This window comes from Rhinolophus ferrumequinum, chromosome 14 (assembly GCF_004115265.2).
Source record: "Rhinolophus ferrumequinum isolate MPI-CBG mRhiFer1 chromosome 14, mRhiFer1_v1.p, whole genome shotgun sequence".
In the NCBI taxonomy this organism is placed as follows: Eukaryota; Metazoa; Chordata; class Mammalia; order Chiroptera; family Rhinolophidae; genus Rhinolophus; species Rhinolophus ferrumequinum.
Window position 1 is genome coordinate 31733148 of NC_046297.1, and position 15783 is coordinate 31748930.

Below are 15783 nucleotides of genomic sequence, written 5' to 3' on the forward strand. Positions count from 1 at the left end.
TTTTATTGTTTCAGTTTGTTGTATTTACCATTCTGAAAAAAAAGCTAGGGAAAATAAATTTTGGAAAATATTTTTTTGTTATTTATGAAGAAAGTATAATGTACCTTTTTCAGGGACAGAAATGAATTTTTATAATGTTATTACACTTTATATTTGTTTTCTTTTCAGTATGAACAAAACACATTGCTCAGTTCTCTATCCAATGACAATTGTAATGGTGAGTTAGCACTAAAGAAAAAAGTGTTTTGACTTGAATATTGACCACAGAACAAAATCTTCTTCTCCTCCCTCTCCACCTCCCTCTTCTGACCTTCTCCGTCTTTTCTCGTCATCTTACTTATCCCTTTACTCTCAACCTCGTTTTCCTCCCTCCTCCCACTTTCTCCTCCTATCCTTTTCCTCCCTTTACTGCTCTGTACTTCTCTCACCTCTTCTCTCTTCTTCCTTCCTTCTCTTTTTTCTCTCATCCTACTCTCTGCTCCCCTTCCTCTTTTTTCTCTGCTTTTCTTTTTTCTTCTTTCTCCTCTCCTCCTTCTTCTCATTTTCTACTTCCTCTTCATCCTCCTACTCTTGCAACCTGCTTTGTTTTAGAAGTAAATTTAAATAAAGGTGTATAAACCTACACAGGATGATGTAAAAATTTATTACAAGCATTAAAAATGCCTGGAACACTTAAATACAAAGTCTGACAATTAAGTTTGTTAACTTGTTGCAATGATGTTGCTAACCTTTTTTTGATATCACAGGGATTATTCATTATGCATTTGTACCAACTGGACAAATAGCTAACCAAGTTTACTATTTGCAAGTGCTAAAAAGTCTGCGTGAAATAGTTGTATGACCTGAACTTTTCACCAACTATTCTCCTGGCTTTTGCATCATGACATGCATTGTGACAAGAGTGGCACTGCAGAGCAATAGGAAAAAGGCAGTCTTGCTAATATACAATGATGAGACAATCATGTATCCATTATGAATGAAATTAGACCTCTATCCCATACCTTACCCAAAATCAGTACCAAGTGAATCAAAGGCTTACTAGTGGTAGATACAATTTAAATTTACAAAAGAACATATACAATAAATGTAAAGCACTAAGCATAAAGACAATAACCATTAAACTTCACTAGGTAATTATTAAGAGCTTTCATTTACCAAAAAGCACCAAATAAAGCATGAAAGATAAACCTGACTGAAAGAAGACAGATGTAACATAATAAGTGGAAAAAGAATTGCACTCCTCAACAAATCAATGAGTAAAAAGACAAAAGACATGACCAAAAAAGATATTTTCAAACTTATCAATAAAGATATGAGAATATTCTTAACTTCACTATCATTCATAATAATTATTGAAAAAATGTAAATTGAATTCATTATACACACACAGACATACATATGGTAAAAAATTAAAAGTATGATTGTATCAAGTGTTGGTGAGGATACAAGACAACAAGAAGATTTTCACAATGCTGGTGGGAATGTAACTGTTACAAGCAATTTGGAAAATAGTTTGACAGTATCGTATAAAAATGAAGACACACATACCCTATGGCCAGCAATTTTACTCCTTGTTATACATCTCAAATAAATGAGAGCTTATTTTCAGCAAGTTACATATACGAGAATGTTCACACAGTATTGTTTGTAACTATCCAAACCTGAAAATAATTCACAGTACAAAAAAAATATATATCAGGCATATATATACTGTGGTATACTTATACTTAATATTTTATTTGATATAATTATTATATGGTATAGTTATACAATAATGAAAATTCATGAGTCTTATAAACATAATTGGGAAAAAAGCAAGACAAAGGTAAACGTATTGTAAAATTCCAATTCCATTTATATAAACTTAAGAAACGAGAAAAGCTGAGCTATACTAATTTTTGTACTTCTAAAGAAAATAAAAAAGAAATCTCTTAATATTGTACCTGAAAACATGTACAAGATTATTCATAGTAGCTTTGTTTATAATTTCTCAAATCTGGAAACAACTAAAATATCTACTAACAATACAAGACTATTTGGAATGTTTATATAAGGGGACAAAAAACATATTATAATACTGTATGTAATATATTATAAATAAATAAATAACATATATAATGAAACAGAATAAAATAAATATTTTATAAATATATGAGTCAAGTGCATGACTCACATCAACATAGATGCAGTGCAGATATTAGCTCCTCTAGTCTTTTCTGATTCCTTGTGGCAAATTTACATTCTCCTGCCTTGTGCTATCAAAAATGGTTACATAATACTGGTGTAGTATTTATTTAATGATCATTTCTTGAATGTCCTACTCTCCTACTAATCTGGGCATTTTCATCTCTAGACCAGGCCCACTTTGCCCGAGAACAGTAGCTGATGCACTGTCACTTTTCCTGTGTACTTGTGAAACTTTTGTCACACAGTGATCCTTTTATAGGAGTCAGAACTGGTTGACCACAATATTTATTTTGGCATCCTTCTCTTTTCCCCTCTTCTGACTCTCCAAAGTATCGTGGATTCTCTCATCTCTCCCACTTGTTCAGGGACACCATCCTGCTCTCATCTCCCTGTGCTTTAAATGCTAAGATTACATTTACTGCTATTGCTCTTGATTTCTTTTTCAATTTAATTACAATTGAATTACTTATAATTCTTGGATTTATTACCTTTACTTTTTTCACTTCTGTGTCTCTGATTCTGTCCTTAATAATTTTCAAAATGAATTAGTATGCTTTTTGTATATATTTGTATATATTTTTTCTGCTATGAGACATTGTTGATTTTATTCCATGGATAGAAAATAGCCACTTCCCTGCACTTACATCAGACAGAACTAATAGATCAAGGCAATTCCTCTACCTGAGAATCTTCTAAACAAGGGGTAGCAAGAAGCTACTGCACATGATTGGCGTTGGCACACAATCTGAAATGTAATTGCCGTTCCAGCTTTATTCTATTGTATGATATAATGACATCTTAACATTAAATCACCTTTACTTTAAAATTCCTATTATGCTTAATGAATGATAAAGGTTCCTTTCTGAGGATCAAGTGCCCACTCTTCAGCATGGCACCTAAAACCCTTCTTTATCATCTCAAACTGTTTTCCCTTTTACTACACATTACATGCATCCTCCATCAAGTTAGACAAATCAGTTAATGGCCCCTACATCTAATTTAATCATTCCTTGCTCTGAATTCTTTGGATTCTTTTGAATAGAACTATCTCCCTTCTCTGCCAATCCAAATCTCACATTTTCTTTAAGATTTAATAGAGAAGTAAAGTAAATTCAAGGGACATAATCCTTGGCAATTCCATTAAGTACAAACATAAGTCAACCAGACCTATGCAGGGAAATATACAGTCAGATGCAGCCTGGGTTTCAGTATCGTTAGTTATAAAATGAAGACCATAGTAATAAGAAAGCAGAGAGACTTTTGCACACTTCATTCAATCACATATTACCTTACATGGTTATAACATTGCTTTATTTGTACATATTTTTTCCTAATTTGATTTTAAGACATTAGATTCCATTACATTATCTTTTTTTAAAAAAGCATTGCGTATGTAAATTTTTTCCCAAAGATTTTATTGAGGAAGGGGAAAAGGACTTTATTGGGGAACAGTGTGTACTTCCAGGACTTTTTTGCAAGTCAAGCTGCTGTCCTTCAATCCTAGTTGTGGAGGGTGCCGTTCAGCTTCAAGTTGTTGTCCTTTCAGTCTTAGTTGTGGAGGGCGCAGCTCAGTTCCAGGTCCAGTTGCCATTGCTAATTGCAGGGGGAGCAGCCCACCATCCCTTGCAGGAGTCGAGGAATCGAACCGGCAACCGTGTAGTTGAGAGGACGTGTTCCAACCAACTGAGCCTTCGGGAGCTTAGCAGCAGCTCAGCTCAAGGTGCCGTGCTCAATCCTAGTTGCAGGGGGCGCTGCCCACCATCCCTTGTGGGACTCGAGGAATCGAAATGGCAACCTTGTGGTTGAGAGCCCACTGGCCCATGTGGGAATCCAACCGGCAGCCTTCGGAGTTAGGAGCATGGAGCTCTAACCGCCTGAGCCACGGGGCCGGCCCTACATTATCTTTTATTGTTCAATGAACACTTGGTCAGTGAAAGCAAAATTACAATGATATTTGTTTAGCAGTTTACAGTTTTGAATGGGCATTCTTCCTTTCAATAATTCTTGAATAAGAAAATACTATACTTTCATTTTCAAATAGGTAACAATATACTCTTCATTTTCCTGTTGAAGAAGTTGAGGCCTATACGGAATAACTGACTTGCTCTCCATCACGAAGTAAGTTAGAGACAGAAATAGAGTCCCTGTTGAAGCCAGACATACACAAAGGAAAAGGTGTTTAAAACCATGATTCAGGGACACAAGCAAGAAGGGTGGGGTGGTTTTAATACAGAGAAGCAGAGGTGACAATAGCATCTTCTTCTGCTTTGGTCACAGAGCTATGAAAATGGAGAAAGAGGATGGACTTAAAAGAGATTTCACCCCATAATGAACACAGCTGGCACTTCTGGGGTGTTGCAGAAGTGAGAGGGCAATATAAGTGATGATTTTGAAGCTTTGAAACTCTCAAACTGGGATAATAGGGAACCAATAGATAAAAGGGAAGATACATTTATTTTGGAGGATGGTGAATTTGATACTGGGAGGTCATCAACGAGAGTGAATTTTGGGGATCACCAAATAGATCTGGAAGTAACTGGAGCAAAGGGTGAGATTAGCTAAGCAGAGGAGTGGGGAAGAGAATAAATACCCCCCTGCCCAGCAATCTTGACAGAAAGGGAGGGTTTGTAGTTTAGCACATAATTGAATAATCAAAATATATAAAACAAGCTACATCAATAATAAGATGGAAGTCATCATATTTCTCTGAATGAAAACAAAAATTGCTCAAATGTGGAGAAATTTTCCATTACCATATTTATTGGGTTGTGTCCCAAAATATTTTAGTAACCTTATGCCATTATCAAGAGACACTGTTAATGTCTCTCTTAGTATTATGATTCTCCAGATTCACCTCCACCACCTTCTCATCGGCTTAGCTTCAAAATCTCCTCCAGGTTCCAGCTCACACATACCATTATTCTTTTTCATTTCTGCATTAATTAATGCATATCCTGATTCACTCAGCAAATATTTCTTGTATTTATTGTACATCTACTAAGTCCTTGGTGCAATAACAGGTGCTACATAGTCAAGGATGAAAAAAAGCAGGCATGGTTTTTGCCATAATGGATCCTGAAGTCTAAAATAAACTCCCTGTCCTCACTAAAATCCCCCACTCCCCAAACCAGCAATCCAGTTATATTGGGTTTCTATTGCTGCTGTAATAAATTGCCACACTCAGTGCTTTAAAACAACACAAATTTATTATCTTACAGTTTTAGAGGACAGAGGGTGAAATGAATCTTACAGGAGAAAAATCAAGGTTTGGAAAGGCTGATTTTTATAGGAAATTTTATTTTTCTGGAGGTGAATCCATTTATTTTCTTGCCCTTTACAATTTCTAGAGGCCACCTGCATTCTTCATGGTCCCTTCCTTCATTTTTAAATCTCTCTGACCTCTTCTTCCTTCACCACCTCTCCTTCCCTGGCTCTGACCCTCTTGCCTTCCTCTCATAAGGTCCCTTGTGATTACATTGGACCACCTTAGATAACCCAGGATAATCTCCCCATATCAAGGTGTCTCTTAATTTAATAAAATCACAAAATCCCTTTTGCCACAGAATGCAACATATTTACAAGTTCCGGGGATTAAGATGTAGGTCTGGCTACCTCCAAGGATTACATGACCAAAGGGCAGACTGGACAGGAACAAGAGCCCTTCTAAAGTGAATCCTGCTCTGTAGGATCAGCCCCTGCACAACAGCTTCTCCACTGTATTCATGGTCAGTCCTCAGAACCAGTCAGTCTCAGATCAATCCTTCCCATTTACATGCAAATAGCAATGAAAGCTCAACTACTACAGGATAGCACAAACAACCCACACATGGGACACACCAGGAGCACCAGGCTCATGTGACAGGGATACTGTGCCACTAGGATTCACAAGACACCTACTACATAAGACCAATCTACTAAGACTGGGAGACATAGCAGCTCATCCCAAAGACATACAAACAAACACAGCGAGACAGCCAATATGGGGATTCAAAGAACCATGTCTCAAATGACAGAACAGATCAAAGCTCCAAAAAAGGAACTAAACAAAATGGAAACAAGGAATCTACCAGATGCAGAGTTCAAAACACTGGATGCTCAGTTATCTCAGTAAGAACTTCAACAAAGAAAGAAGAGGAAAACATAAAAATGGAGATAGAAAACATTTTTTAAAAGTCAGAAATGAAAAATACAATAACTGAAATAAAGAATACATTAGAGAGAATCAACAGCAGATTAGATGGAGCAGAGGATCGAATCAGCGACTTAGAAGATAAGTTAGCACCAAACACTAAATCAGAACAGCAAACAGAAAAAAAGAATACCCCCCCCCAAAAAAAAATGAAGATAGTTTAAGGGGCCTCTGAGACAACATGAAGCATACCAAAATTCACCTGATAGGGGTACCAGAAAGAGAAAAGGGAGAACAAGGAATTAAAATAATAATAATAATAAAACTATTTCAAGAAATAATAATGGATAACTTCCCTAACCTGCTGAAAGAAATAGACATACAAGCCCAGGAAGTCCTAAACATGATGAACTAAAAGAGGCCCACACCAAGACATATCATAATTAAAATGCCAAAGATTAAATACAATGTGAAAATCTTAAAAGCAGTAAGAGAAAGGCAGTAGGTTACCTACAAGGGAGCTCCCATAAGACTGTCAACTGATTTCTTAACAAAAAAGTTGTTGGACAAAATGTACTGGAATGAAATATTCGAGGTGATGGACCGATATACAAGATTACTCCACCCAGCAAAGCTACCACTTAGAATTAAAACCAGATAAAGAGCTCCCCAGGCAAGAAAAAGCTAAAGGAGTTCATCAAGACCAAACAAGAAATGTTAATGGAAATTCTTTAGGAAGAAGAAGGGGAGAAAGAACATAAATATGAATAATAAAATGGCAATAACTATATATCAACAATTATTTTAAATTTGAATGGGTTAGAGTGGCTGAATGGATAAGAAAATAAGACGCTTACAGACACTGACTAAAAGAGACTCACTTCAGATTGAAAGACACACACATACTGAATGTAAAAAATTTTATTGTTTTTTATTGCTATGGCATGTAATAATCTATTGTATATATGTATCACCTCTTCTTAATCATTGATTCATTGATGGATACCTAGGTTGCCGCCATATCATTAATCCCCCACAAAACACTCCCCCTTGCTTTGAACACACTTATCCCATCATTCTTACCACTTTCTGAAGAAGTTCTGGAAGTCTTGTTTTGTGGGTGTTTAGTTGCACCGTCATGGCTGCTGTAATGTCATGAATTGATACAAAATGTTTACCTTTCATGGTCATTTTTGACATTGGGGAAGAGCCAGAAGTTGAATGGTGCCAGATCCTGTGAATAAGGTGGATGAAGACACACTGTAATGTTTTACGCGTATTTGACAGAAATTACCATATACCAGAAATGATGTGTGATACAGAGACTTTTTGTTGTGATCAAAAACTATAGTGAATGCTGCTGCCATCTGCCATCCAACAGAAAGGCAGGAATCTTCAATACGGGAAGCAGTGTGTTGAACCTTATTAACAAAGCTCCATGTTACATGGCTTCTGGTATGGCAATTTCTGTCAATAAAAATGTTATGGTGTGTCCTCATCCACCTTATTTATGGAATCTGTCACTGTGCAACTTCTGGCTCCTCCCCAATGTCAAAATTACCATGAACAATAAACGTTTTAAATCAATTCAGGACACTGAAGCAGCCACTGACAGCACAATGAAAGACACTCATGAAACAAGACTTCCAGAACTGCTTCAGAAAGTGGCAAGAATGATCAGATAAGTGTGTTCAAAGCAGGGAGAGGAGGGTGTTTTAAGGGGGTTTAATGGCAATGTGTCATTTACTGTAATATTTTTTTAAAATTTAAATATTCACCATATTCTTTAAACACACATCATAGATACAGAGAACTTTTTGATGGTTGCCAGATGGGATGGAGGTTGGAGGGATGGGTGAAAAGGGAAAGAAATTAGGAAGTACAAATTGCTAATTACAGAAGAGTCATGGGTATGTAAAGTATAGCATAAGGCATTTATCCAATAATATTGTGATAACTATATATGGTGTCAGATGTGTGCTAGATTTATTGGGGTGATTGCTTTCCAACTTATATAAGTGTCTAGTCACTATGTTGTATATCCAAAACTAATATAACATTGTATCAATAGTAATTGAAGAAATACTGGGGTCTGACAATTAAGTTCATGAACTTGTTGCAACAATGTTGCTAACCATTTTTGGTATTAGAGTACCAGCTGGACAAACAGTTAACTAAGTTTACTATTTGGAAGTGCTAAAATGCTACATGAAAAAGTTAGACCACCTGACCTTCTCACCAAAAATTCATGGCACTTGCATCACAACAATGCACTAGCTCACATGGCACTGTCTGTGAGGGAGTTTTTTTAGTCAGTAAACAAATAGCTGTTTTGGAACATGGTCCCTACTCACCTGATCTAGCCCCCAATGACTTCTTTCCTTACCTGAAGATAAAGGAAATATTGAAAGAAAGGCATTTTGATGACATTCAGAACATCAAGATAATATGACAGCTCTGATGGCCTTTTCAGAAAAAAAGCTCCAAAATTGTTTTGAAGGGTGCACTAGGCACTGGCATTGGTGCATAGCTTCCCAAGGGGGTACTGGGAAGGTGACCTTAGCAATAAGGTATGTAGAACTTTCTCTAGCATGAGTTTGTGAACTCAATTGTCAGACCTCGTATATTTAAAAAAATGAAAAATAACCAGAACAGCATTTTATTGGCAGAAAAACAGACACACAAACCAATAGAATTGAATTGAGAACCCAGAAATAAATCCACATGTATATGGGCAGATAATTTTCGACAAAAGTGCCAAAAACACAATAGAGAAAGGAAGGCCTCTTCAATAAACAGTGATGGGAAAATTGGAAAGCCACATGCGAAAGAATAAAACTAGACTGCTCTCTACACCATGTACCAAAATTAACTCAACATGAATGAAAGACCTAAACACAAAACCTGAAACAATAAATTGCATAGAAGAAAGTAGGTACTAAACTCATGGACCTTGGGTTCAGAGAGGATTTTATGAATTTGACTTCAATGGCAAAGGAAGTAAAAGAAAAATAAATGAATGGGGCTATATCAAACTAAAAATCTTCTGCACAACAAAAGAAACCATTAACGAAACAGAGAAGCAACCAGCTGAATTGGAGTAGATATTTGCAAACAACACCTCTGAGGAGGGGCTAATATCCAAAATACATAAAGATCTCATAAAATTCAACAATGAAAAACAAACAATCCAACTAGAAAGTGGGCAGAGACCTAAACAGACACACAAAAAATTTGACAGGAAGACAAAAAAAAAATGACCAACACATATATGAAAAAATACTCAACTTCACTAGCTATTAGGGAAATGCAAATCAAAACCAAAATGAGATATCACTTCACAACTGTTAGAATAGCTATTATCATCAAGAGAAGCAATAACAAGTGTTAGAGAGGCTAAAGAGAAAAGGAAACCTCATACACTGTGGGGGGAGTGTAAATTGGTACACACTCTATGGAAAACAGTATGGAGTTTCCTCAAAAACTTAAGAATAGAATTATGCCACAGAAATGGTGGCATGAGGTGAGCCTCTTGAAATCTCCCCTGGAATTTACAACAAATTGAATAGCTATAATTCCACAGAGGATTCCCTGTGTGGCATACAGGCAAGACTGAGAGATGTGCAATTGGAATCACCTAAAGGTGGGCAAATTGGGTGAGTGAGGGAGGTGGGGAGAGAGAAATGCTGAGATGCTGGCCTCGGCGGGTCGTGGTCTGCAGGACTCAGACTGGAGCTTGGAGATCCGTGCACTCCTGAGCTTACCACAGGGATGGGAGAGGGAAGCGCTCCCCTATGGCCCACAGTCTCGCCTGAGAGATCAGCATATAACAGAGCTGAACCCAATGCTCATGGAACACACCTTGGAGCAAAGACTGAGGGAAGAAGGGTGAGAACGGTAGTTTAAGCCCTCACTACCAAGCAGAAGATGGAAGACACAGAGCCTGACAGATCCCCTTCCCACTCTCCCACAGCTCTCCCCACCCCCATTCTCCCAGTGCTAGAAGCAGAACAGTAGCAGTGTCAGATCAGAGAACAGAATACTTACACCTCTAAATACTGTAGCCTGCAGACACAACCTCCTATCACAACTAATTTTGGTGAAAGGGAAGAAAATATAGGGGCAAGGTAACTGTGTGCAGGTCAGAGCCACTTCTCACAATCCCCGTACCCTCATCTCTACCTATCTGGGCAGATCCCTGCAGGGGTAAACAGAGCTGCTGAAACACGGGCTCTAAATCTGATTGCACGAAGAGCTTTGGAACTCAGAAATTCTCCACATCCCCCCTTGGAGGTGGTGAACTGAGACCTAAGTGACCTGTTCACAGAGGAGAAGCCTACCTTCCAGGCAACCCCCCCAATCATGTGAGATGCTGGAACAGTATAAGAGAAAACACAATGCTACAGCGTGAGAGAGAATAAAAGTTTGCAGTGGGAGAGGAAATAAAGCAAAAGAAAGACCACTTCCTATCAACCTGTTGCAGAACCCACTCTTCTAGAGAAATAATAATTCATTAATTGCCATGAATGACCAAGGTAACAAGACAGCTCAGAAAGAAAATGAAAAGTCTCCAGAAAATGAACTCAAAGACATGGAATTATATGACTTAAATGACCGAGAATTCAAGATTTCAGTTCTGAAAAACAACAAGATTCAAGAAAACACACACAGGCAAGTTCAACAAACTGAGAAACACAACAAAAGAACAAAATGAACATTTTACCAAAGAGATTGAAATCTTAAAAAGGAAACAAAAAGAACTTCTGGAGATTAAGAACTCAATGAAAGAAATGAAGAATGAAATAGCCAGCTTAGGCAATAGAGCAGACCAGAGGGGGAAGAATCAGTGACATTGAGATAGAAATCTGGAAAAGACAGAGGTAGAAGAATAGAGACTTGAGAAAGAAAAGAAATGAAAGAATTCTACAAGAAATTTCTGACTCCATCAGAAAGAGCAAAATAAGAATAATGGGCATACCAGAAGGAGAAGAAAGAAGGGAACAGAGACTATATTCAAACAAACAGTCGATAAGAACTTCCCAAACTTGTGGAAAGAATTGGATCTTCGAATCCAAGAAGCAAATAGAATACCTAGTTACCTCAATCCCAACAGATCTTCTACAAGGCACATTGTATTGAAAATTAACGACAAAGAAAAAATCCTGAAGCCAGCCAGGGAAAAGATGATGGTAACCTACAAGGGAAAGCCCATTAGATTATCATCGGTCTTTTCAGAAGAAACTCTACAAACCAGGAGGTAGTGGAATCAAATATTCAAAATATTGAAAGAGAGAAATTATGAGCCAAGAATAATATATCCAGTAAAGGTATTCTTTAGATATGAAGGGGAAACAAAGACATTTCCAAACATACAGAAGCTGAGGAAATTTTCTGACATATTACCTGCATTACAAGAAATACTAAAGGAGGCTATTTGACCTGAAACAAAAAATAAAAGAATGCAAAACCATGAATACTCTTATGAACACGTAGACAGAAGCAGGAAATGGCAACACCTGCATCAAATGCACTTAAACATATCATACAGGGTAACAAAGAAAAAAAAATTTAAGAAAACAAAAAAGTGGAAAAAGACAACTTGCTACAGCAATGCAGAAATCAAATTAGAGCATAAATAGGGATAATTTTGACAACGAAAACATAAAAGGGGAGAGAGAAAAGGTCTGAACTGGCAAAAGGAAATGGAGAAAGGAAGCATGCTGAGGAAAACGGAATACTCTAAATACGAAACTTTATTTTACATAAATTTAATGGTAACCACCCCCCAAAAAAATCCAGAATTGAAATATATGACTTTAAAAAAAAGAGAGAGAAAAATATCACAGAATACCACCACACTGACAGGAACAAAAAGGCAAATAAACAATGGAGACACCGTCCTACCAAAAAACAAAAGATAGAATGATAGGTAATCCTCATATATCAGTAGTCATCCTAAATATAGGTGGACTGAACTCAGCAATAAAAAGGCACGGAGTAGCAGTTTGATCGAAAAACCAAACCCAATGATCTGCTGCCTCCAAGAGACATATATCAACTACAAGGACAAATATAGATTTAAAGTGAAAAGGTGGAAATTGACATTCCAAGCAAATCGTACTAAGATAGAAGCAGGTGTAGCCATACTGATATCAGATGAAATAGACTTCAGGATAAAAAAGGCAAGAGACAAAGATGGATATTTCATAATGATAAAGGGGACTACGCAACAAGAAGACATAACAGTCATCAATATTTATGCCCCCAATCAGGGAGTACCAAAGTATACAAAGCAAGTACTAAGAGAACTAAAAGGAGAATTTGACCAAAACACAATTATAGTAGGGGACCTAAATACATCATTGACAGTTATGCATAGATCATCCAAACAGAAAATAACTAAAGAAATAGCAACCCTAAATGACACGTTAGATGAAATGGACATAATTGACATTTATAGAGCACTTCATCCTAGAACAATACACTTTCTTTTCTGGTGTACATGGAACATTCTCAAGGATAGACCATATATTGGGACATAAAACTAGCCTCACCAAATTTAAGAAGATTGAAATCATACCAAGCATATTATCTGATAACAAGGTTTTGAGACTACAACAAGAAAGCATGAAAAACCACAAATATATGGAGAGTAAACAACATGCTTTGAAAGAACGATGTGGTCAAAAAAGAAATAAGAGGAAAGATCAAAAGACACATAGAAACAAGTGAAAATGAAAATACATCCTACCAATATTATTGGGATGCAGCAAAAGCAGTTTTAAGACAGAATTTATATCATTAGAGGCTTATCACCAGAAAGAAGAAAAATCCCAGCTAAGCAACCTCACGTTACACCTTGAAAAACTAGAAAAAGAAGAACAAATGAAACCCAAAGTCAGCAGAGGTAAGGAAATCATAAAAATCAGAGCAGAACTAAACAAAATAGAGAAGAAAAAGACAATAGAAAAAATTAATGCAACAATGAGCTGGTTCTTTGAAAAGATTAATAAAACTGACAAACTCTTGGCTAGACTCATTAAGACAAAAAGAGAAAAGACACAAGTAACCAAAGTAGAAATGAAAGAGGGGAAGTTACCACGGATGTCACAGAAATACAAAGGATCATCCAAGAATACTATGAAAGACTATATGCTACCAAATTCAAAAACCTAGAAGAAATGGACAATTTCCAAGAAATATATAGCCTTCCTAGGCTGAATCATGAAGAACTGGAAATTTTAAACAAATCAATCAACAGTAAAGAATATAAGTCAGTCATTTGAATCTTTGCCAAAAGCAAAGATTTGGACCAGATGGCTTTACTAGTGAATTCTACCAAACATTCAAAGAGGATCTTATACCTGGTCTACTCAAACTCTGCCAAAAAATTGAAGAAGAGACAATAGTCCCTACCTCGTTTTATGAGGCCATCATTACCCTTATACCAAAATCTGATAAGGATAATACCAAGAGAAAATTATAGACCAATATCTCTAATGAACACAGATGCAAAAATCCTGATCAAAATTCTAGCAAATCATATACAACAATGCATCATGACCAAGTGGGGTTCATTCCAGGTGCACAAGGATGGTTCAACATATGCAAGTCAATCAAGGTGATACACCACATAAACAAAATACAGGAGGTAAATCATATGATTATGTCAATAGAGGCAGAAAAAGCACTTGACAAGATACAACATCCATTTATGATTAAAATGCCTAATAAATGGGTGTAGGAGGAAAATACCTTCACATAATAAAGGCCATAGAAGAGGCACCCACAGCTAAAATCATAATAATGGTGAAAAAGTGAAGCCCTTTTCTCTATGTTCAGGAATAAGACAGTGTTCTTCGCTATCACCACTGCCTTTCAACATAGTATTGGAAGTTCTAGACAGAGCAATGAGACAAGAGAAAGCATTGAGGCAACCGAATTGGGAATGAAGAAGTTAAATTGTCACTTTTTGTAGATGACATGATGCTATATATAGAAAACCCTAAACAGTCCACCAAAACGCTACTAGAAACCATAAACCAATACAGCAAAGTTGCCGGCTACAAAATCAGCACAAAAGTCCATTGCATTCCTATATGTTAATAATGAAATCTCAGAAAAAAAAAGTAAAAAAAAAAAAAAAAAAGAATTCCTTTTGCAATTGCAACAAAAAGAATAAAATACCTAGGAATAAAGTTAACCAAGGATATGAATGACATATACACTGAAACTAGAGGACTTTTTTAAAAGAAATTTAAAGGAGACACAAAGAAATGGAAAGACATTCTGTGTTCAATTATTGGAAGAACCAACATAGTTAAAATGGCCATATTACACAAAGCAGTATACAGACTGAATGCAATCACCATCAATAGCCCAAAGGCACTTTTAAAGAAATAGAAAAAAAAAATCATCAGATTTGTATGGAACCACAGAAGACCCTGAATAGCCAAAGTTCCTAAGAAAATAATATAATGCTGGAGGTATGACACTCCCTGACTTCAGCTTGAACATCAGAGCAACAATAATCAAAACAGTATGGTACTGGCAGAAAAATGGATACATAGACCATTCAAATACAATTGAAAACCCAGAAATAAACACATATGACTATGGACAGATGATTTTTAACAAAGGAGCCAAAATACAATGGAGAAACAAAGCCTCTTCAACAAATGGTGCTGGAAGAATTGGAAAGAATGAAACTATATATGTCATTATGTACCAAAATTAACTCAAAATGGATCAAATACCTAAACCTAAGACCTGAAACAATAAACTGCAGAGAAGAAAATATAGCTACTGAACTTAAGGATCTTGGGTTCAAAGAGCATTTATGAATTTGACTCCAAAGGAAAGGGAAGTAAAAGCTAAAATAAATGAATGGGACTATATCAAACTAAAAAGTTTCTGCACAGCCAAAGAAACCATCAACAAAATAAAGAAGCAACCAACTGAATGGGAGAAGATTTTTGCAAACAATTCCTGAATAGACATTTCTCAAAAGAGGTCAACAGACATATGAAAAAATGCTCAACATTGCTAATCTTCTGAGAAATGCAAATAAAAACCACAGTGAGACATCACCTCACACCAGTAAGAATGGCTATCAACAAGACAAATAATAATAAGTGTTGGAGAGACTGTGGAGAAAAAGGAACACTCATAGACTCTTAGTGGGAATGCTGATTGGTGCAGCTACTATGAAAGGCAGTGGGGAGATTCCTCAAAAAGTTCAGAATAGAATTACCATATGACCTAGCAATTCCTCCTCTGGGTTTCTACCAGAAAAAAATAATCTGAAAACATTTTCCATAAAGATATATTTATTCCAATGTTCATTGCAGTTTTATTTACAGTGACCAAGACATGGAAACAACCAAAGTGTCCTTCGATAGATGGTCGGATAAAGAGGATGTGGTGTATATATACACAATTGAATACTATTCCGTGATAAGAAAAGA

The 15783-nt window shown here is 36.4% G+C and overlaps 1 protein-coding gene across 2 annotated transcripts in view; it reads left to right on the forward strand.

Moving 5' to 3' along the window:
* Positions 1-15783, forward strand: part of SLC26A7 (solute carrier family 26 member 7) — a 445736-nt gene that overhangs the window by 407712 nt on the left and 22241 nt on the right. For both annotated transcript variants that reach the window (XM_033125821.1, XM_033125820.1), the window contains one exon: positions 169-217. In XM_033125821.1, coding sequence (XP_032981712.1) covers positions 169-217 — 49 coding nt within the window. The remainder of the gene's footprint in view (positions 1-168; positions 218-15783) is intronic.